Source organism: Oryctolagus cuniculus, chromosome 5 (genome assembly GCF_964237555.1).
Source record: "Oryctolagus cuniculus chromosome 5, mOryCun1.1, whole genome shotgun sequence".
NCBI classification, from domain to species: domain Eukaryota; kingdom Metazoa; phylum Chordata; class Mammalia; order Lagomorpha; family Leporidae; genus Oryctolagus; species Oryctolagus cuniculus.
Genome location: NC_091436.1, coordinates 652,155 through 673,191, shown reverse-complemented (window position 1 = coordinate 673,191; position 21,037 = coordinate 652,155). Strand labels below are relative to the sequence as shown.

At 53.2% G+C, this 21,037-nt stretch overlaps 1 protein-coding gene across 11 annotated transcripts in view; it reads right to left on the bottom strand.

Moving 5' to 3' along the window:
* The window catches only part of WDR27 (WD repeat domain 27), a 189,896-nt gene that overhangs the window by 167,243 nt on the left and 1,616 nt on the right, over positions 1-21,037 (bottom strand). For 10 of the 11 annotated variants that reach the window (XR_011388906.1, XR_011388907.1, XR_011388908.1 and 7 more), the window contains 2 exons: positions 8,913-9,108; positions 299-440 (listed from right to left, as the gene is read on the bottom strand). Coding sequence is in view for 8 of the 11 variants with exons in the window: in XM_070074554.1 (XP_069930655.1) it covers positions 299-440; positions 8,913-9,101 (331 nt within the window). In the remaining 3 variants the exon portion in view is untranslated. The remainder of the gene's footprint in view (positions 1-298; positions 441-8,912; positions 9,109-21,037) is intronic. The other variant, XM_070074558.1, reaches the window with a different exon arrangement.

Sequence of the window (21,037 nt, the reverse complement as noted above, 5' to 3'; positions counted from 1 at the left end):
GCCTGACCCTGGAACGCGGCAGGTACCCCACAAACACTTGCTGGGTATCAGCTTCCTACAGGTTTTCAAATGTCCACAAAATTCACAGTTTTTAAAATAAGAAAATACGTAAGAATAAAATCGATGCACCCATAGCACCAGCTGAGCACACAGCAAGGGTCGGGAGTCGGAGTGGCTGGGGAGTTTGCCACGCAGAGCGCCCAGCCCAGAGGTGTGCACGCAGTTAAAGGAGCGACAAAGGACCCCACACTCTCGCACCGCCAGGTCTCCGAAGCGCGAGCCACCGCTCTGTGTTCACCTTGGAGCACCTTCTTTCTGCACACGTCCAGGTCCCACACCATGACACAGTCCAGGGCTGCAGAGCAGAGCAGAAGGGGAGCCACTCTGTTCCCAAAAGCCAGGGCAGTGATTGACTGACAGTGTCCATGTAGCGTTAGAAGCTGAAACCAAGCATACGGATCGTCCATAACGTGTAAAAGAAAAAAGTGTAACAACATAATCTCAACCCTAAAACATTAAGTAGGCTGGATTTTTCAAATATACTTATTTCACATACTCATTTTTAATTATTGCTTCTTTTTTCTTTTTAACAGGTAGAGTTTAGACAGTGAGAGAGAGAGACAGACAGAAAGGTCTTCCTTCCGTTGGTTCACTCCCCAAATGGCCGCTATGGCCAGCGCTGCACCAATCCAAAGCCAGGAGCCAGGAGCTTCCTCCTGGTCTCCCACGCAGGTGCAGGGGCCCAAGCACTTGGGCCATCCTCCACTACCCTCCCGGGCCACAGCAGAGAGCTGGACTGGAAGAGGAGCAACCGGGACTAGAACCTGGCGCCCATATGGGATGCTGGCGCCGCAGGCGGAGGATTAACCAAGTGAGCCACAGCGCTGGCCCCTCATTTTTAATTATTTCATTAAAACGTCTGCGTGCACTCCTAAATTGTTCACAAGTTAACCACTTCCTTGCTGCTCAGTACCACACAGTAATAAAAGGACGTGGGCTACCTCATCCTTGCGTTTCTTCACTATTTATTAACTGAATGGCCCTACGAAGCTGACAACTAAAGAGCAGGCGTTGACAAGAGGCAGCGACCCTCCCAGTCGCTGGCAAAGCAAGGCTTAGGCACAAAACCAGGGTGGAGCAAAGCAGCAAGACGGAGAGGGCGGGGCCTTGAAAGAGCCCCAGGAAACTGGGAGCCAGCAGAAGCCCACAGGCAGAGGTTTGCCTTCCAGGAGCCCAGCACTGCCGCAGGCACGGAGCAGAGACGGGAGTGGCGTTCTGGTGGGAGCGACAGGTGGGAGCTGGCCAAGACACGGCCCTGCAGGAAGGCTGTGGCAATGGAGATGGAGAGACGGCGACAAGCGGGAGACCCCAGCGTCAGAGGAAGAGGCAGCATGGAGGGAGCGACAAAAGCAAGGAGTCAGCGGTGCAGCGGGAAGTCCCGGGAAACACAAACAGAAGACGGGCGAAGCGGGGCAGGGCCTGGGTGCTTGGTCCAGGGCCAGCTGAGGCTGTCCAAGTCGACATGAGTACGCGACGGACGGTTTGATGTGGGAGACACCACGGAACGGACAAGCGAAGCTGCACTTCTGGGGACCTGGCGGGCTCATCCGCAGCCACCCCCCTGATGGGAACAAAGAACGAATGGTTACCGTCCTCTCTGAGGGCGGGCATGTGGGCCACTCGGGACGTCTGCACCGCACAGCCCAGCGCCTGCTTCAGGCCCTAGCTCCTGCACTTCCACCCGGTCCTGTGCTAACGCGCACGCTGGGAGACGCTGGCCCGGGAGCTTGGACCTCCGGCCCCCGTGGGAGCCCAGACGGAGCTCCTGGCGCCGGCTTTGGCCTGGCCCAGCCCCAGCTGCTGAGAATGTCTGGGGAGTAAACCAGCAGATGGAAGATCCATCTCTCTCCCTCTATTTCTTTCAAATAAAGTGAAAATAAATATTTTTTTTAAAGAAAGCAACCAAGACAGTTAAGAATGGAGCTCCAAGACCACACAGAAGACAAGGGAGGAGGGGTGGTCCCAGCGTCAGCGCTTCCATCGCACAGGCTCCTGTCTGACGGAGCTGAGCGCAGACCTGACACCACCCGCGTCAGCCCAGGCCCTGGACAGCGGCCTCTTCACGGGAGACGGGCACAGAGCCACGTCCCCTTACACAGCATTTCCGAAACATGCAAGTGCTGATTGCTTCAATGTTAAGGACTCTATTTTTTTTTTTTTTCTGTGAAACAGTATGGATGGATTTTAATTAACTTCTGCTTAGGACACAACCTATTCAGATGAGGACAAGCAAACTGTGAAAGCCTCTATCTAGGCTTGGAATAAAACTCCAAAAGAGGACTAAATCCAAGGAAATAGCACAGCCCCTCAAGAGTTGAAACCAGCTGCATTCCCTCAGTCCCTGGCGCCCGGGGGTGGGCGCCCCCTAAGAGCAAACAGGACTTCCGTGTGGGAGACCTCCAGAGCCTCTAATCAGCTCATCACTCATCAAAAACAGCTAGTGATCAGTGATGAGAAACAGAAAACACTGCAAGTCATCCAGACGGACCGGAAAGGAACCAGAGCTGACCCAGATGTTAGAATTACTACACAGAGGGGCCGGTACTGTGGCGCAGTGGGTTAATGCCCTGGCCTGAAGCGCTGGCATCCCATATGGGCGCTGGTTCAAGACGCAGCTGCTCCACTTCCCATCCAGCTCTCTGCTTTGGCCTGGAATAGCAGTAGAAGATGGCCCAAGTCCTTGGGCCCCTTCACCCGCGTGGGAGCCCCAGAAGAAGCTCCTGGCTCCTGGCTTCAGATTGGCTCACTTCCAGCCATTGCGGCCATCTGGGGAGTGAACCAGCAGATGGATGACCTCTCTCTCTCTCTGCCTCTCCTTCTCTCTCTGTGTAACTCTTTCAAATAAATAAATCTTTAAAAAAAAATCCAAGGGCTGGCATTGTGGCGTAGCAGATGAAGCTGGCCAGCATCCCATAGGGGCGCTGCTTCATGGCCTGGATGCTCCACGTCCGAGCCAGCTCCCAGCTAACAGCCTGGGAGAAGGATGCTTGGGCCTCTGCCACCCACGTGAGAGACCTAGAAGACGCTGTGGCTTCTGGGGAGTGAGCCAGTGGGTGGAAGCATGTGTGCGCACGTGTGCGCGTGTGTGCGTGTGTCTGTCTGTCTGTCTCTGTCCCTCTCTCTCTGTAATGCTGAGATTTTGTTTTTTAAAAAATCCAGGTAAAACAAAGGTTCATTCATGAGCTGTGGAAACGACTATGCCTGAGAGGCAGGTATGTGGGGTCCACAAAGGTGGGGGAGAAGAAATGTTCAAGCAATGGCAACATTGTTTTCCTGACTTGAGAACTAAAATGCAGAAGCACAGATATAAGAAGCATGAAGAAAACTATACCAAGATATGCCACAACCAAATTGTTCAAACTTGTGGCAAATAGAAAACACTAAAAGCAACCACATAAAAATGGCACATTCCATGCACAAGAGCAGATATATGGACAATAACACATTCCTCTTTGGAGAAACCGGGAAACAACACAAAACATTGGAGGAAAACACTGCGGATCTGGGATTCTCCACCCAGGAAAAGTATCTTTCAAAAACAAAGCAAGATAGGGACCAGCACTGTGGTGTAGCAGGTAGAGCTGCCGCCTGCAGTGCTGGCACCCAAATGGGCGCTGGTTCGAGTCCAGGCTGCACCACTTCCAGATCCAGCTCTCTGCTGTGGCCTGGGAAAGCAGAAGATGGCCCACATGCTTGGTCCCCTGGACCCGCCTGGGAGACCCAGAAGAAGCTCCTGGCTCCTGGCTTCAGATCGGTGCAGCACCAGCCGCTGTGACCGTTTAGAGAGTGAACCAGCGGATGGAAGACTTTCTCTCTCTCTCTCTCTCTGCCTTTCAAATAAATAAATATTTTTTAAAAGGCAAGATAAAAACCTTTCCAAACACATCAAAACTGAGGTCATCCATCACAGCATCTGGGCTACAGTTTATGTCAGATTAGCACTCAGGCCACGTGGAGGCAAGGAAACCCAGAGCACAAAACCGCGACCCCCTGAATAACGCGCAAGATCTCTTTTCCTGCCAAAACTCTGAGGCATCACTGACCGCTGCACAACAGTGATGTATAACGTAACATAAAGGGTGGAGCAAAGAGTGAAAGGAAATGGTAACATTCATGAAACTAATAGAAAGTAGCCAAAGTAGATTTTAGAGAAAAGAATACATTTTACCAGGGGTTTTTAAAAAACAGCATTCGGGGGGCCAGCACCGTGGGTTAGTAGGCTGCAATGTCAGCACCCCATGTAGTGCTGGGTCAAACCCAGCCGCCCCACTTCAAACCCAGCACCCTACCAAGGCACCTGGGAAAGCAGCAGCAGATGGCCCAAGAATCCGGGTCCCTCCCACCCACATGGAAGACCAGGATGGAGTTCCAGGCTCCTGCCTCGGCCTGGCCCAGCCCCCGCCCCGGCCCAGCCCTTGTGGTCATGTGGGAAGTGAGCCAGCGGATGGAAGCTCACTCTTGGTTTTTCACTGTGTAACTCTGCCATTCAAATAATTTCTTAATACTACTTCACACTAACAGAAGCCAATGCAACAGGAGGATGCAAAAACAGCAAACGTGTATGTGCTCACAGAGCTTCAAAACACACAGAACAAAAACTGATAGGAGAGAAGCAAATCCACCATAGGCGTAGTCTGCCAGTGCCAGTCACAACCCTGAGAGACACAAACCCGGAAACCACCTTCCCTCTGCGGGCATCCTGTGAGCTGAGACCTCGGAAACAACAGCCCCTTTGAAGAACCTGCAGAGAGCTGAGCTGTAGCAGAGACGCATGCTCCCCGTTGCATGAGGACAGGTGCCTGAGGCTGGAGTGAACACCTGGAGACCACGGAAGGACCCGGATCAGCACCTCCTCACCTTCCGAAACTCACTCTCGGGGAGTAAAGAATCGGACGAGCTCAGTGACCAAAAGACGTCATGGGCCAGAGGCTTGGGAAACGCATCGGCTGGGAACTCTTCTCTGGTGGGGACTGGGCTGTCCAAGAAGACTGCACATTTACCACCAAATCCAACACGGAAAAGCTAGTGTGTGCTTACTCTGCCCCTACTGCTCTACCAACTAAATTCACGGCCCTGACAGATCTCGAATTCTGGAACTTGTCCCAGATTCATTCAGTATAATCACTAGAAAAACCAAAGCACCTCATAAATATTCATGTGAAAATCGGGTGGACTTTGCAAAAGAAAATGGATTTCATTGAAACCTAAATCAGAATGACAGATTTGGAGTTAGACACAAGCAAGTCCTCTAAAACTCAATTTCGAGTAACCAATAAAGACTGTTTCTTCCATTCAGCCCAGTGCATTTGGTGGAAAATGCAGAGTGGACTGACCACGCAATGCATCAGTAACAAACCTGTTACAAAATGTGCTCCCCGCATTCCTTCAGCTGACGGAATTCTACTTCTCAAGACTGAAGTCACATTTGCCTGCAGAAGCCAGTGAAGTTACCGACTAGCTCAAAAATGACTACGGGCACGGTAGGCTGAGGGCACACAAAGGTGCTGCCGTTCAACCAACAGACTGCTCCGGAAAGCTGGTGGTCCTGCAAGAGTGTATGCAGAATGCATTTCCAGTTGCCCAGAGCAACGAAAGTCGCTGCGCAGAGGCGGGAACTTGGAAGGGAATGCTCATGAGTGTGCTGAATCATCGAGAATCAGAAGACCAGGACCAGGCAGAAAACGGACATGACTATGTTCTCGAAGGAAGCCACGTCGTAAGAACACAGCAGCAACTCACGGCACACGCGGTTTCCAAACACAACCACTGATGCGAGCGTGGACGGCGCCTACAAGCGCCCCGCGCAACTGCCCGCCATCTTCTCAGGCAAGATTTTTTCACACACTGATGCTTTCTTCTTAGTTTTTTCTTTTTGTGATTCTTTATGTGTAGCCCCCCCCATTTAAATTGTCTGCATTGTTTTTTTAAAGATTTTTTATTTAAAAGAGTTACACAGAGAGAGAAGGAGAGGCAGAGAGAGAGAGAAAGAGAGAGAGGCAGAGAGAGAGGTCTTCCATCTGCTGGTTCACTCCCCAATTGGCCGCAATGGCCGGAGCTGCGCCAATCCAAAGCCAGGAGCCAGGAGCCTCTTCCAGGTCCCCCATGGAGGTCCAGGGGCCCAATGACTTCTGCCATCTTCCACTGCTCTCCCAGGCCACAGCAGAGAGCTGGATCAGAAGTGGAGCAGCCAGGACTTGAACCGGCGCCCACATGGGATGCTGGCACCCAGGGGGCGGCTTTACCCACTACGCCACAGCGCCAGCCCCTTGACTGATTTCTTTAAGACAGCTAATCTTCATCACTGTTTTGTGTCCTCGACATACTTGAGCATTTACACTTGTAAAAACACATGCATTATTGACTATTCCGTCATGTAAAGGGCTTCTGAAATGTCCTCTCATGTTTATAGGTTTCTCAAATAAGTCTCCTTTTTAAAATGTAAATAAATGTCCTTTCAATCATTTTTAAATTACTTTTGCCACAATTATATTTTGGGGGTTGTGTCTTTGATATTATGGCCCAAACCCATAGATTTTAATATGTCCCTCTCGATAACTGATAAAACAAGTAAACCTGAAATCATAGTAAGAATATAGAAGACTTAAAGAATACTATTAGTCAACTTGATCTGCTTGACATTTATAAAACAAAAACACAAACTTAAATGGTCATAGACATTTTCTTTGTTAAAAAAAAAAAAAGAAAACCACTTAAGGGGGACGGCACTGTGGGTTAGTAGGTTAAGCCTCTGCCTACAGCACCAGCATTCCATGTGGCACCGGTTCAAGCCTCGGCTGCTCCACTTCTGATCCAGCTCCATGCTAATGTGCCTGGAAAAGCAGTGCAGGATGGTCCAAGTACTTGGGCTCCTGCACCCACACAGGAGACCCGGAAGAAGCTCTTGGCACCTGGCTTCAGATCAGCTCAGCTCTGGCCATTTCAGGCATTTGGGGAGTGAAGCAGCAGATGGAAGACCTCTTTCTCTGTCTCTCCCTCTCTCCATCTGTAACTGTGCCTCTGAAATAAATAAATCTTTAAAAGCAAACACTTAAAATAAATATTCAACAAAGTTTAGTATATCCATAGAGTACTACTAATAATAGTGAACTGACACATGCACCAGTGTGAACAAACCTCAAAATACTTATATTCTTTTGAGCAAAAGAAGCTAGAACAAAAGAATGAAGTACAATTCCATTTGCATAAAACTCTAGAAAATGCAAAGTGACAGAAAGCTTACATTTATAATAAATAAAGAATTCCTTCACACCAAGTAAACATAATCCAGCAGAGAAAGGCAAGAGACTTGAGCACACACATCACACACATACAGAAGACGCAGGGGCCGGGCTGCGGCGCTGATGCCCTGGCCTGCAGCACCAGCATCCCATATGGGTGCCGGTTCTAGTCCTGGCTGCTCCACTTCCCATCCAGCTCCCTGCTGTGGCCTGGGACAGCAGTGGAAGATGGCCCAGGTCCTTGGGCCCCTGCACCTGCGTGGGAGACCTGGAAGAAGCTCCTGGCTCCTGGTTTCAGATTGGCGCACTGCCAGCCGGTGCGGCCATCTGGGGAGTGAACCAATGGATGTAAGATCTCTCTCTCTGTCTCTACCTCTCTCTGTAACTCTGTCTTTCAAATAAATAAAATAAATCTTCAAAAAAAGAGAGAGAGAGAGAGAAGAGAGAATATATAAATGGCCCCAAAGTGAGGAAAAGGGTGCTAGTCATCAAGGGACTGAGTGTTATAATCAGGTACTGCTACACCCACCAGCAGGAAAGCCAGTGAAAGGAACAAGTAAGTGTAAGTGAGGAGACAGATCAGCTGGACTCTCACAGACCACTTGAAGAAGGCTGGTTCAACCACCTGGACAAGTGTGTGGCATGATCTACTGAGCAGGTGCATCCCCTGTGACTCGGCGTTTGCACGCACATGTACACCAAGAGACACATAAAGGAATGGTTGTGGCAGCCAAAACCAGACATAAACAATGTTTACCAACAGCAGAATGGCCCAAGCGTGGTCTTTCACGTAATGTAACACTGTGCAGCACTGATGAAATGCACAGTAGGGTAAAGGAAAGAAACCAGCACAGGAGCGCCTAAGACGTGAGCCCGTCTGTAGAACGCTCAGGCTTAAGCAAAGCTTCTGACTTCCACGGTGTCTGAGTCCGGAGTCTGTTGCTTTTGTTGGGGAGTGTCCAGGGAGTACCACCATGTGCACTTGAGCTGTGGAGTACTCTTTTTTTTTTTTTTTTTTGACAGATAGAGTTATAGACAGTGAGAGACAGAGAGAAAGGTCTTCCTTCTGTTGGTTCACTCCCCAAATGGCTGCTATGGCTGGCGCTGGCCGATCCGAAGCCAGGAGCCAGGTGCTTCCTCCTGGTCTCCCATGCAGGTGCAGGGACTCAAGGACCTGGGCCATCCTCCACTGCCTTCCCGGGCCACAGCAGAGAGCTGGACTGGAAGAGGAGCAGCCGGGACCAGAACCCGGAGCCATATGGGATACCGGCACCACAGGTGGAGGATTAACCCAGTGAGCCACGGCGCCGGCCCCTGCGGGGTATTCTTTAAGTATTGATACTTCACTGCAAAAGAAAGGCCAGATGAGATCTGAGTTTAAGAGCCTTGAGATGGGCTGAAGTGAATTTTCTCTTGCTCATGTTCTTAGTGAGGACCAATGTTGAGAAAGTATTCCAGGTAACACATTTGCTTTTATTTTATCACCACTTTGCTCCCATAGCTGGTAGCTGAATCCACAGGGGCCAGTGTTGCCCAAACAGCAATGGAGAAACCGAGAAGGGGCAACACCCGCACAAGCGTACGCTGAACAAGAAACAAACATGTGTTAAATACCTGGTGAGAGGGGCCCTCGACATCCCACACACAAAGCTGGTTTCCGTCAAGAGGGAACGCACAGCACCGCCCACAGCACGCCAGCTGCACGTGAGACGCAGACTCCTGGGATCTCACCAGGTACTTTTCTGTGACTATATCACTCACACAGCCATCGCTCGTGGAGAAAGTCTTGTGGGGTTCTTCCATCTTCAGTCTGAAAACACAAGATGGTTATGGGGTGTATAAAGTATAATGCCTGTTATATTCACAATTACCTGTATGACTACACACGCCCCACGTCACTGACCTCTTCCCACCCCAGGAAACAAAGGAAATCACTGAAAACCCTGGAGGCCCATACCCACGGCTGCTCCGAGTCTCCCGGGGGCCCTTCCAATGCAACAGACGGGGCTCCAACCCCCTTATCTCACACCTGGACTTTGGCTGTGCCCCCACGGCTGTAAACAAGGGCACCTCCTGGAGGTAGAGGTGACAGTGGTCGTCAAAGCACTGGTGCAGCCCTGGGACTGCAGAGTGCCAGAGGTGGTGCTTAGTGACCGGGGTGCAAGTCATCGCCTAACTCGGCCATACTGAATGAGTGGATGGTAGACTGCAAGACAAACCCAGATCCCTGTAGCTAACCTGGGACAGACGCAAACGCGTCACAGTATTCTGGGGTTGAGGTCAGGTTGCCGTGGTTTATAATACCAGCGACTCCCTGGCTAGGCCTGTGAAGGGACGTGAGTGGAACATGAGCGAACATAGAAAGCTTCAGCTTTGCATCCTATTTCACTCTTAACAGCTTCCTGCATACAATCACTTCCAGTTATGTGGCAAGAGGCTCAGGGTCACCCTTGATTTTCTCTGCCCCACATCCATGTTCAGGCAACAGATCTACTTGAACACAGCCAACAGAATGCTGACAAACAGGTTCACAAGGACCCAAAAATCTGGTCACCATAATGGTCACATGGATACAAAAAACTACTGATACGGTTGTCAGCCTCGACCTGTAGATGCAAAAGCCCAGCCAAGTGGACACGAGGCAGGTCCACAGGATCCCGGGGTCCTACCTATCTACTCAGATGCTGGTCATGTGGACCCAGTGCCCTCCCACCTGGTGGACTCAACGGTCTCTACTCATCTGTTCAGACACTGCTCAGGCAGATTAGAGGTCTTACTCTTCTGGTCGTGATCACGGTCATACAGATCAAAAGATCTACCCATCTGTCAGAAGCCAGTCACGTGTTTTCAAAGGCACTAAGCATGTGGCCATGATGCTGGTCATGTGGGCTTAAAAGCTCTACTCTCCTGTCAGAAGCTGATCGTGTGAATTCAAAGCCTACACATAAGGTCATGATTCTGGCTGTATGCATTCAAAGGGCCTAAGGATGTAACCATCTTGTTTATGGAGGTCACTGGGATCTAAAGGCAACAGAATAAATTCTGACTGGAGAGAGCTGGCAGTGTTCTAAAGAAAAGCAGACAAGACCAAGAGGGGCTACACGGACATCTGACCAGCACAGATGGGGTGAGGATTAATAAGAGGGAGAACCAGCGTGGTCCACAAACAGATCATAAAGAGGAGGCTGCAAAATGGGGAAGCCCAAAACGCTGTGTCCCAGATGTAAGAAAGGCTTCCATTGGGCAAAAGACTGCAAGACCAAACCTTAACGATTACTGAAGAGAGAAATTCATAGCTGTCATTCAGGAATATTCATGGATCAATCCGGCAGCAAGGTGACCAGAACCAGCAGGGACTGGGGGTGCGGGAAGAGAGAGGCTAATGTAAAGGTCTAATTCCAGCACCCCAGTGTCCAAGAGGAACAGCAGGTCATCATCCTCCACTTCCTGTTTCCCCCTCCACTCTGAACACCTGCACCTCCTCTGCCAGCCCTACCACGTTCCTTCTTTTCAGTACCCCGCAAGATCCAAGATCACGCAAATCCTAAGAAGTTCATCTGCTGTGCACACTCATGGGGTATCTGCCAAACTCAAAACGCTTATGTCTTCTCTGGACCGAATGCCCTCCCCTTCACAAGAACTCGAGGCCGTGGACCGGCTGGATTGTGCGTGCAGGGCAGAGTTCCGGTCTTCAGAGAATGAAAAGGAAGGTGACACACTTTGAGGCCCCACTGGTTCCGGCCTGCCTGGCCTTAGGGCACAATCTCTTTTCTTAGGCTACTGAGGCTGTTCTACTGTCACCAACCGGAAGGTGTTAAATAATGGACTATCCAACTGCCTTCCCATTATGAAAAGGAACAGTGAGATGCTGTCAAGAGAACACAGATGCCCCTGGGTGGAAGCGTCACCATCGCAGACACGTGACCAAGGGGAAGCGAAGAGCACGCAGACCACGCTCTGCGGAGGTACTCAGCCTTCCACTCCCACACAACACGGGACCGGCCTACCTCGTGCCCCCAGGGCACAGCTCGGGGGCTGCCGCTGAGAACCCACACTGTGCTGTCCTCACCATCCTTACGTGACCCAGGAATGCTTGGCTGACATCCTGACAGCCGATGTCCACACCAAGACTCAGTCCTGAGCCATAAGTGGCCAACCAGGCCCTGCCAACTGGCCTGTGCTCAGTGTGTCTGCCACTTAGGACCTCCACCCTCACTGCGTCCTCTGCTGCTCTCTACTCCCCAGGGATCAGCTGTGGCCTTGAAGCCCTACCATCCACCTTCTCGGCTCTCCCCACCATCTCCCCTTTCAGGGCCAGTGGGGAGCTACTCTCTGGCAGGACAACCTTGGACCAGTCAGGGAACAGAGTCCTGCAGGCACCCCACTCCTCACGTGACTCCACCACCTGACAACTCTGGTGCTCAGGGCAGCACATGGCCACCGAGCGCCCCCCTGTGCTGTGGATGGGACGGCTGTAAGCACTCCCTGTGCGGTGTGGAGCTCACGATGCAGTAAGACAAGAATGGACTGCTGTGGGCTGCGTGCAGAAAAATCATTCAGACAGTAAGCATGTTCCACCACAGACTTGACTAGAAAGCCTTACTCTGGGACCTATGGGGCCTAGGTACCTGGCAAGTGCAGAAACGCAGTTGGTAAAGTTCTCAGAACACTGTTAGAGAAGCTATACCCCATCATCTCCCATGTAACAAATACTGTCACTGGAAACAGAGATGTTTAAAGACTTGAAAATTCTCAATATTCAGAAAAAAAATAAAAACAAGTACTGAAGAGCTTAAAATATTTGTCTTCGATTCACAATCCTGGCTTGACCTATTTTTCATTTGCCCAGATCCAGCGAATGTCACAAAAGGTCGCTCATGTCCTGAGACTCCGATGAGCACTTCGTAGGAGTCTTAACCTACCTCCCAGCACAGCAAGAGGCAGCGGGGAGACAGGTCCCAAGGGGATATGGGGCCACTTTCACCTCCACTACTTCTCAAAGCACAAAGCACTTTAAGAAATGAAGCCAGCACTGTGGTGTAGTGGGTGAAGCCGCCTCCTGCAGTGCCGGCACCCATATGGGCGCTGGTTCCTGTCCCGGCTGCTCCACTTCCCATCCAGCTCTCTGCTGTGGCCTGGGAAAGCAGTGGAGGATGGCCTGAGTCCTTGGGTCCCTGCGCCTGTGTGGGAGACCCGGAGGAAGCTCCTGGCTCCTGGCTTCAGACTGGCACAGCTCTGGCCGTTGTGGCCATCTGGGGATGGACCAGCAGATGGAAGACCTCTCTCTCTCTCTGTCTCTCCTTCTCTCTGTCTCTCCTTCTCTCTGTGTAACTCTGCCTTTCAAATAAATCTTAAAAAAAAAAAGAAAGTACACAGCAAAAAATATAGTAGCTTCCAAGTTTTTCAGGTATTCTTTTGTTAAATTGTGTCTTTTTCTTCAAATAAACTTAGTAGGAAAAGAGCCACAACACATAAACCTGGCCAACAGCTGTGCAGACTGCATGAGGAACTCCCATAATCACCAGAACAGACAAACCAGCGGGAAGGTCTGCACAGGCACTTCCCCAAAGACCGCCAAACGGCCAGTCCCCTGGGAAAGACACTCAGCCTCACTGGCTATCAGAGAAATGCAAACTGAATTTAAAAAAAAATCACAACCACCATCCAAATGGTTAAAGTGCAAAAGTCTACATGTCAGTCCAAGTACAATTTGAAGGATTAGCTAACAGTAGGAACGTGCAGCTACAATCCTTTGGTGGAAAAACAGTCAGGAGCTCTCCCTTGCTGGACACACAGGCACCAAGCAATGCACAATATGTAAGAATGTCAAAGCCACACTGTTCGTAAGTCCAGATCAGGAGAAACCCAAACGCCCATCAGCAACAGAAGGGACTGGGCTGTACATCCACACAACAGATGATGCGCTACAGTAATGCAATGAGTGAACTGGAAACACACAGAGAGAGACGGGGGGGGGAGGGAGGGAGGAAAAGAGGGAGGGAGACAGAGAGAGGGAGGGAGGGAGGGAGGGAGGGAGGGAGACAGAGAGGGAGGGAGGGAGGGGGAGAGAGGGAGGAAGGGAGGGAGGGAGGGAGACAGAGAGAGACAGAGAGGGAGGGAGGGAGGGAGGAGAGAGGGAGGGAGGAAAAGAGGGAGGGAGGGGGAGAGAGGGAGGAAGGGAGGGAGGAAGAGAGGGAGGGAGGAGGGAGGGAGGGAGGGGGAGAGAGGGAGGGAGGGAGGGGGAGAGAGGGAGGAAGGGAGGGAGGGAGGGAGACAGAGAGAGACAGAGAGGGAGGGAGGGAGGGAGGAGAGAGGGAGGGAGGAAAAGAGGGAGGGAGGGGGAGAGAGGGAGGAAGGGAGGGAGGAAGAGAGGGAGGGAGGAGGGAGGGAGGAAGGGAGGGAGGGAGGAGGGAGGGAGGAGGGAGGGAGACAGGGAGGGAGACAGGGAGGAAGGGAAGGAGGGAGGGAGGGAGAGAGGGAGGGAGGGAGAGAGGGAGGGAGGGAGGGGGATGGACTCACACCACTCTGAACAAAAGCAGCCATTTTTTACATTCTAAAAACAAATCTTTACAAAAGTACAACTTGCAACCAAAGTCTGTGCTCACAGATGTCCGATTCTGCAGTCATGCGAGCAGCGCTGGGAGGTAGGAGGCCTCTGTGGGATCTGGAGCCAGTGGTGCCAGTCCTGCCTGTGAGAGGCTGAGCCGTGCAGATTCCAGGCCTGCCTGTGAGAGGCTGAGCTGTGCAGACCCCAGGCCTGCCTGTGAGAGGCTGAGCTGTGCAGAGCCCAGGCCTGCCTGTGAGAGGCTGAGCTGTGCAGACCCCAGTCCTGCCTGTGAGAGGCTGAGCCGTGCAGAGCCCAGTCCTGCCTGTGAGAGGCTGAGCTGTGCAGAGCCCAGTCCTGCCTGTGAGAGGCTGAGCTGTGCACAGAGCCCAGCCCTGCCTGTGAGAGGCTGAGCCGTGCAGAGCCCAGGCCTGCCTGTGAGAGGCTGAGCCGTGCAGAGCCCAGTCCTGCCTGTGAGAGGCTGAGCCGTGCAGAGCCCAGTCCTGCCTGTGAGAGGCTGAGCCGTGCAGACCCCAGTCCTGCCTGTGAGAGGCTGAGCCGTGCAGAGCCCAGTCCTGCCTGTGAGAGGCTGAGCTGTGCAGAGCCCAGTCCTGCCTGTGAGAGGCTGAGCCGTGCAGAGCCCAGGCCTGCCTGTGAGAGGCTGAGCTGTGCACAGAGCCCAGCCCTGCCTGTGAGAGGCTGAGCCGTGCAGAGCCCAGTCCTGCCTGTGAGAGGCTGAGCCGTGCAGAGTCCAGGCCTGCCTGTGAGAGGCTCAGCTGTGCACAGAGCCCAGTCCTGCCTGTGAGAGGCTGAGCCGTGCAGAGCCCAGGCCTGCCTGTGAGAGGCTGAGCTGTGCACAGAGCCCAGCCCTGCCTGTGAGAGGCTGAGCCGTGCAGAGCCCAGTCCTGCCTGTGAGAGGCTGAGCCGTGCAGAGCCCAGGCCTGCCTGTGAGAGGCTGAGCTGTGCACAGAGCCCAGGCCTGCCTGTGAGAGGCTGAGCCGTGCAGAGCCCAGGCCTGCCTGTGAGAGGCTGAGCTGTGCACAGAGCCCAGCCCTGCCTGTGAGAGGCTGAGCCGTGCTGAGCCCAGTCGTTTCTGCTGCTGGAACAGAACAGCTGAGGCTGGCGATGCACAAGAAAGAGGCTCCCTCAGCTCACGGCTCCGCTGGCTTCTGCTCGCCACGCTGAGGGCTCACGGCCGACAGCAGGCTGGGCAGGAACAGCCCTGGAAGGCAGCACGCCATGGACAGGAAACAGGCTGGGGAGGGCCCTCTCTCCGACCAGCGTGCATCAGACCCTGCTCAGAGCTGGGCCCATCCCCTCACATCCACAGGACATGAACCTCTGGGGGCCACATCGAACCACGGCAGGCAGGAGCACAAAGTTCCTGCAGGACTGGACACCACCGGCTCTGTGTGTGCCTCAGGCGGAGCCCAGGCTTTATGCGCAGGGAGCTGGGGGCTTCACACGGGTCAGCTGCACATCCTTCTGTCCCAAGTCTGATGAGCTCTGCCGAGGAGAAGCCAGCACTGACCAAGAGAAGGAGCAGTTCACCAAGTGGCAGGTGACTTCCTATTTCCCTATATGAACACGTAAACTGAACACAGTTAAAATGAAGCAAACATTTCCGGTAAAAAGATAATGGTGGCCAGCGCTGTGGCTCACTAGGCTAATCCTCCACCTTGCGGCACCGGCACACCGGGTTCTAGTCCCGGTCGGGGCGCCGGATTCTGTCCCGGTTGCCCCTCTTCCAGGCCAGCTCTCTGCTGTGACCCGGGAGTGCAGTGGAGGATGGCCCAAGTGCTTGGGCCCTGCACCCCATGGGAGACCAGGAGAAGCACCTGGCTCCTGGCTTCGGATCGGCACGATGCGCCAGCCGCAGTGCACCGGCCGCGGCGGCCATTGGAGGGTGAACCAACGGCAAAAGGAAGACCTTTCTCTCTGTCTCTCTCTCTCACTGTCCACTCTGCCTGTCAAAAAAAAAAAAAGATAATGTAAGGGCCAGCATTGTCCTACAGCAGGTGAAGCCACTGTCTACAACGCTGGCACCCCTCTTGACAGCAGGTTCAAGTCCCGGCTGCTCTGCTTTCCATCTGGTTCCCTGCTAATGCACGTAGGAAAGTAGAAGACGGCTCAAGTACTAGGGCCCCTGCCACCACGTGGGAGCTCCTGGCTCCTGGCTTCAGTCTGGCGCGGCCCTGGCTGTTGTGGCCATTTCGGGAGTGAACCAGCAGATGGAAGATCTCTCTCTCCCCCTAACTCTGCCTTTCAAAGAAGTCAATCTTGAACATCACAATAGGTTCCTTTGATTTTTCTGTTAGAAAATTAAACCAAGTCCAAGAAAATCAAGACTTCCTCAGCTGTCTCCAGACCCAGCCCCACAGGAGGGGGCCCTTTTCCAGGGCAAGGGGAAGCTCCAGCATCGAGGCAGCCACAGCTGCTCCGGGACACAGAGCTTCACCAACCCAAAAGCTTCTGAGCATCAGTGGGGCTGGAATTTTGAAGCATTTTGGATTTCTGACTTTTGGGTTAGGAGTTTTCCACTGGTGAGAGCCACACAAATGTTACAAAGTCTAAAACACTCCAAACTCTGAAACACCCCTGTTCCCAAGCATTTAGGGTAAGGGACACTCAACCATGCACACACACGTACACAGGACACCCGAACTGTATGATGTGTCACATACACACATTTGTGCACACACAGAACCTGCTTGATGCACCATGCATGCATGCACACACATAAAAGGGACACTCAATCTGTATGATTACCATGAACACACATGCATACACAAAGGGACAGAGAACCTAATCATGCACACATGTGCACGAAGGAACACTCAACCACAATGCTGCATCATAAACACACATGCATGCACCAAGGGACATTCAACCTGCACGATGTACCAGGCGCACACTCACACATCGACCTGCACGATGTACCAGGCGCACACTCACACATCGACCTGCACGATGTGCCAGGTGCACACTCACACATCGACCTGCACGATGTGCCAGGTGCACACTCACACATCAACCTGTACAATGTGCCAGGTGCACACTCACACATCGACCTGTACGATGTGCCAGGTGCACACTCACACATCAACCTGTACAATGTGCCAGGTGCACACTCACACATCGACCTGTACGATGTGCCAGGTGCACACTCACACATCAACCTGTACAATGTGCCAGGTGCACACTCACACATCGACCTGTACGATGTGCCAGGCGCACACTCACACATCGACCTGCACGATGTGCCAGGCGCACACTCACACATCGACCTGCACGATGTGCCAGGCGCACACTCACACATCGACCTGCACGATGTGCCAGGCGCACACTCACACATCGACCTGCACGATGTGCCAGGCGCACACTCACACATCGACCTGCACGATGTGCCAGGCGCACACTCACACATCGACCTGCACGATGTGCCAGGCGCACACTCACACATCGACCTGCACGATGTGCCAGGCGCACACTCACACATCAACCTGTACGATGTGCCAGGCGCACACTCACACATCAACCTGCACGATGTGCCAGGCGCACACTCACACATCAACCTGTACGATGTACCAGGTGCACACTCACCCGTCAACCTGCACGATGTACCAGGTGCACACTCACACATAAACCTGTATGATGTACCAGGTGCACACTCACACATAAACCTGTATGATGTACCAGGTGCACACTCACGCATCAACCTGCACGATGTGCCAGGCGCACACTCACACATCAACCTGTATGATGTACCAGGTGCACACTCACCCGTCAACCTGCACGATGTACCAGGTGCACACTCACCCGTCAACCTGCACGATGTACCAGGTGCACACTCACACATAAACCTGTATGATGTACTAGGTGCACACTCACGCATCAACCTGCACGATGTGCCAGGCGCACACTCACACATCAACCTGCACGATGTGCCAGGCGCACACTCACACATCAACCTGCACGATGTGCCAGGTGCACACTCACACGTCAACCTGTACAATGTGCCAAGTGCACACTCACACGTCAACCTGTACAATGTGCCAAGTGCACACTCACACATCAACCTGTATGATGTACCAGGTGCACACTCACACATCAACCTGTACAATGTGCCAGGTGCACACTCACACATCAACCTGTACAATGTGCCAAGTGCACACTCACACATCAACCTGCACGATGTGCCAGGCGCACACTCACACATCAACCTGCACGACGTACCAGGCACACACTCACTCAGCCTGTATAATGAATCAGGAACACACATGCGTGCACAGTGACACTGACTCTGCAGGATGCTTCGTGACAATGCACATGTGCATACACACACGACACATTCAACCTGTATCACGTATATGAATATGCGTGTGAGCACGTAAACGGACACTTAACCTGTGTGATGTATCATGCTTTCACATGCATGCACACACACAAGAACTCTCAATCTATGTGATGTGTCATACAGATGCATGTGTGTACACACACACACAGAGCAAGCGCACAGCTGCAAATCCCAATGGTCACGTGCGTGGGGCTGACCACATGCAAAGTCTGTCTGAGATGTGGGCAGAAAGGGTTGAATCAGCAGGCCAGAGCTGCTCAAACCCTGCACATCCCAGGCCTGGGAATGTTCTGTCCGGCAACAGTGCCTTTGTAGCCTGGGCCTTGAGTCCTGCTGTGCCGGTCTGACCAGTCGCACCTCGACCTGCGCTGCGTGGTGAATCCGTTCTCCTGGCAGTGAGTCACAGGCGACGCCTCAGCTTCCCGGACACCAACCCTCACCTCCAGCCAGCCGGGCTCCGGCCTGTGCCAGCAGCACTCACGGTGTGGCCCTGGCACAGAAGGGCACACTCTACCATGCGGCATTCAAGGCCACGGTGCAGCTGAACAACTCTCATGGGACTGAGGCTGGGAAGAGACTGGGCTTGCTTGGATTGGAAGTATCTGCTTTGTTTGCATGTTTTTATTAATTTATCTAAGAATTAGCTTCTGCTGTCTCTGACAACAAATAAAAATACAACTTAAAAATCCTAGCTGCTTCCGAGGTATTAAAAAATAGAATCAAAAGCACTTGACTGACAACTGGTCTACCATTCAGGTGGCCACAAGCATAACTCGGCCCTGCTAACGTGTCTGTCCCAACTTTGAGTCTCCAAATTCCAGGGGGAAAGGCTGGAGGCACGGCTGTGCAGACTGGGAAGGGGCCCTGTCACGCCACCTCGTCACACTCTGCTTCTCTGCACCAAGCACGCTGGGCCTGTGAGCGCCCTCACCATGGCCGTGACCTCTCCTCCGTGGGACTAGGGTCCCTGTAAGCAGGACCTTGCCTCTACAATGCCAAGCTTTCTCCTCCTTCGCACAGAACACTCAATAAATATTTGCTACATGGAGGAATATGAGGAAGAAAATAAGGCAATGGGATAGAGAATGAGGTATGAAGGGGGCATGCTTTAGGGAAGTGGGAGTTGTAGACAGACAGGGATGGCAGATTTCACCCCCGACACTGTATTATGCCAGGACTCCACCCTTACTCCATCAACCATAACCTAAGACTCGGGGGTTTAAACAGCTGCCTGAGTCTGGGAGCCAACTCCTGCTCACCCCAAGAAAGAGGTCACTGGGCCCCGAGGACCCCTCAGGCAGGACAGAGGGGAGGGTGCTGTGCGGGGTGGGGTCCCCCTCAGCAGGGCTCAGGGCCCTTCAGGTAGCATCAGCAGTTCAGCACGCGTTCGGTCACCAGGAGGAACAATGACAGCAGCCACTCCCTTTCCTCTGGACACAGGCCCAAAGTGCGTCCCTCGCTTCCCTTGCACACAGGTGAGCCCCGGCCAGGGCGACGGGGGTGGGCAGTGTGGAAACATGGAGCCTGGGACCCTCCCGGGCCTGGCTTTAAGACCCTCCCACACCTGACTCCTCCCTCCTCCCCCCCCAGGTCAAGCAGAGAAGATTCCAAGGTTCTGGGGCACACGGACGAGGTCCAGAGTTGCAGCACGGAGGCCCAAGACCGGAAACAAGCGCACAGGACGTCAGAGCGCCATGCACACTGGGACTGTCAGGACCATGGCCTCGAGCATCGGACCCGTCCTCCCTAACACAAACTGTGCAGAATCATAAAATTAAACTCCAGCCCTGTTTCCTCATAACCAATGCGTGCAGGAATAGGTACTGGAACAAGGCAGTGAGAGTATCCCACACAGCACTTCAAGCAAACGCAGTGACAAGCGAGTGTCAAGGCTCTCTCTGCCTTCCAAAGAAAGGAAAAAAGCAATGTTGAAATCCACGACTCTCCTCATATGTGTGTTTTTAGAAGGGGAAATTATTCCCTTGTGATCAGAAAAGACCAAACTCTCTCCTAGCAGCTAAGCAAGCCGGAAACATTCGAGTTGAAAGGCAGTCGGGAGCCGGCGCCGCGGCTCACTAGGCTAATCCTCCGCCTGTGGCACCAGCACACCGGGTTCTAGTCCCGGTCGGGGCGCCGGATTCTGTCCCGGTTGCCCCTCTTTCAGGCCAGCTCTCTGCTGTGGCCAGGGAGTGCAGTGGAGGATGGCCCAGGTGCTTGGGCCCTGCACCCCATGGGAGACCATGAGAAGAACCTGGCTCCTGGCTCCTGCCATCGGATCAGCGCGGTGCGCCGGCCGCAGCGGCCATTGGAGGGTGAACCAACAGCAAAGGAAGACCTTTCTCTCTGTCTCTCTCTCACTGTCCACTCTGCCTGTCAAAAAAAGAAAGAAAGAAAGGCAGTCGGACAGCGTGTGCCAAGCGGTACCACAGATGCGTTCCTCCACTGCGAGGAAGACGACGCAGGAGAGCGGCTCCGATGCTGGCGACTCTGGACACAACTGCACCAGTGCCGGCTGGACGCTGACTGAGGACACAACTGCACCAGTGCCGGCTGGACGCTGACTGAGGACACAACTGCACTAGTGCCGGCTGGACGCTGACTGAGGACACAACTGCACCAGTGCCGGCTGGACGCTGACTGAGGACACAACTGCACCAGTGCCGGCTGGACGCTGACTGAGGACACAACTGCACCAGTGCCGGCTGGACGCTGACTGAGGACACAACTGCACCAGTGCCGGCTGGACGCTGACTGAGGACACAACTGCACCAGTGCCGGCTGGACGCTGACTGAGGACACAACTGCACCAGTGCCGGCTGGACGCTGACTGAGGACACA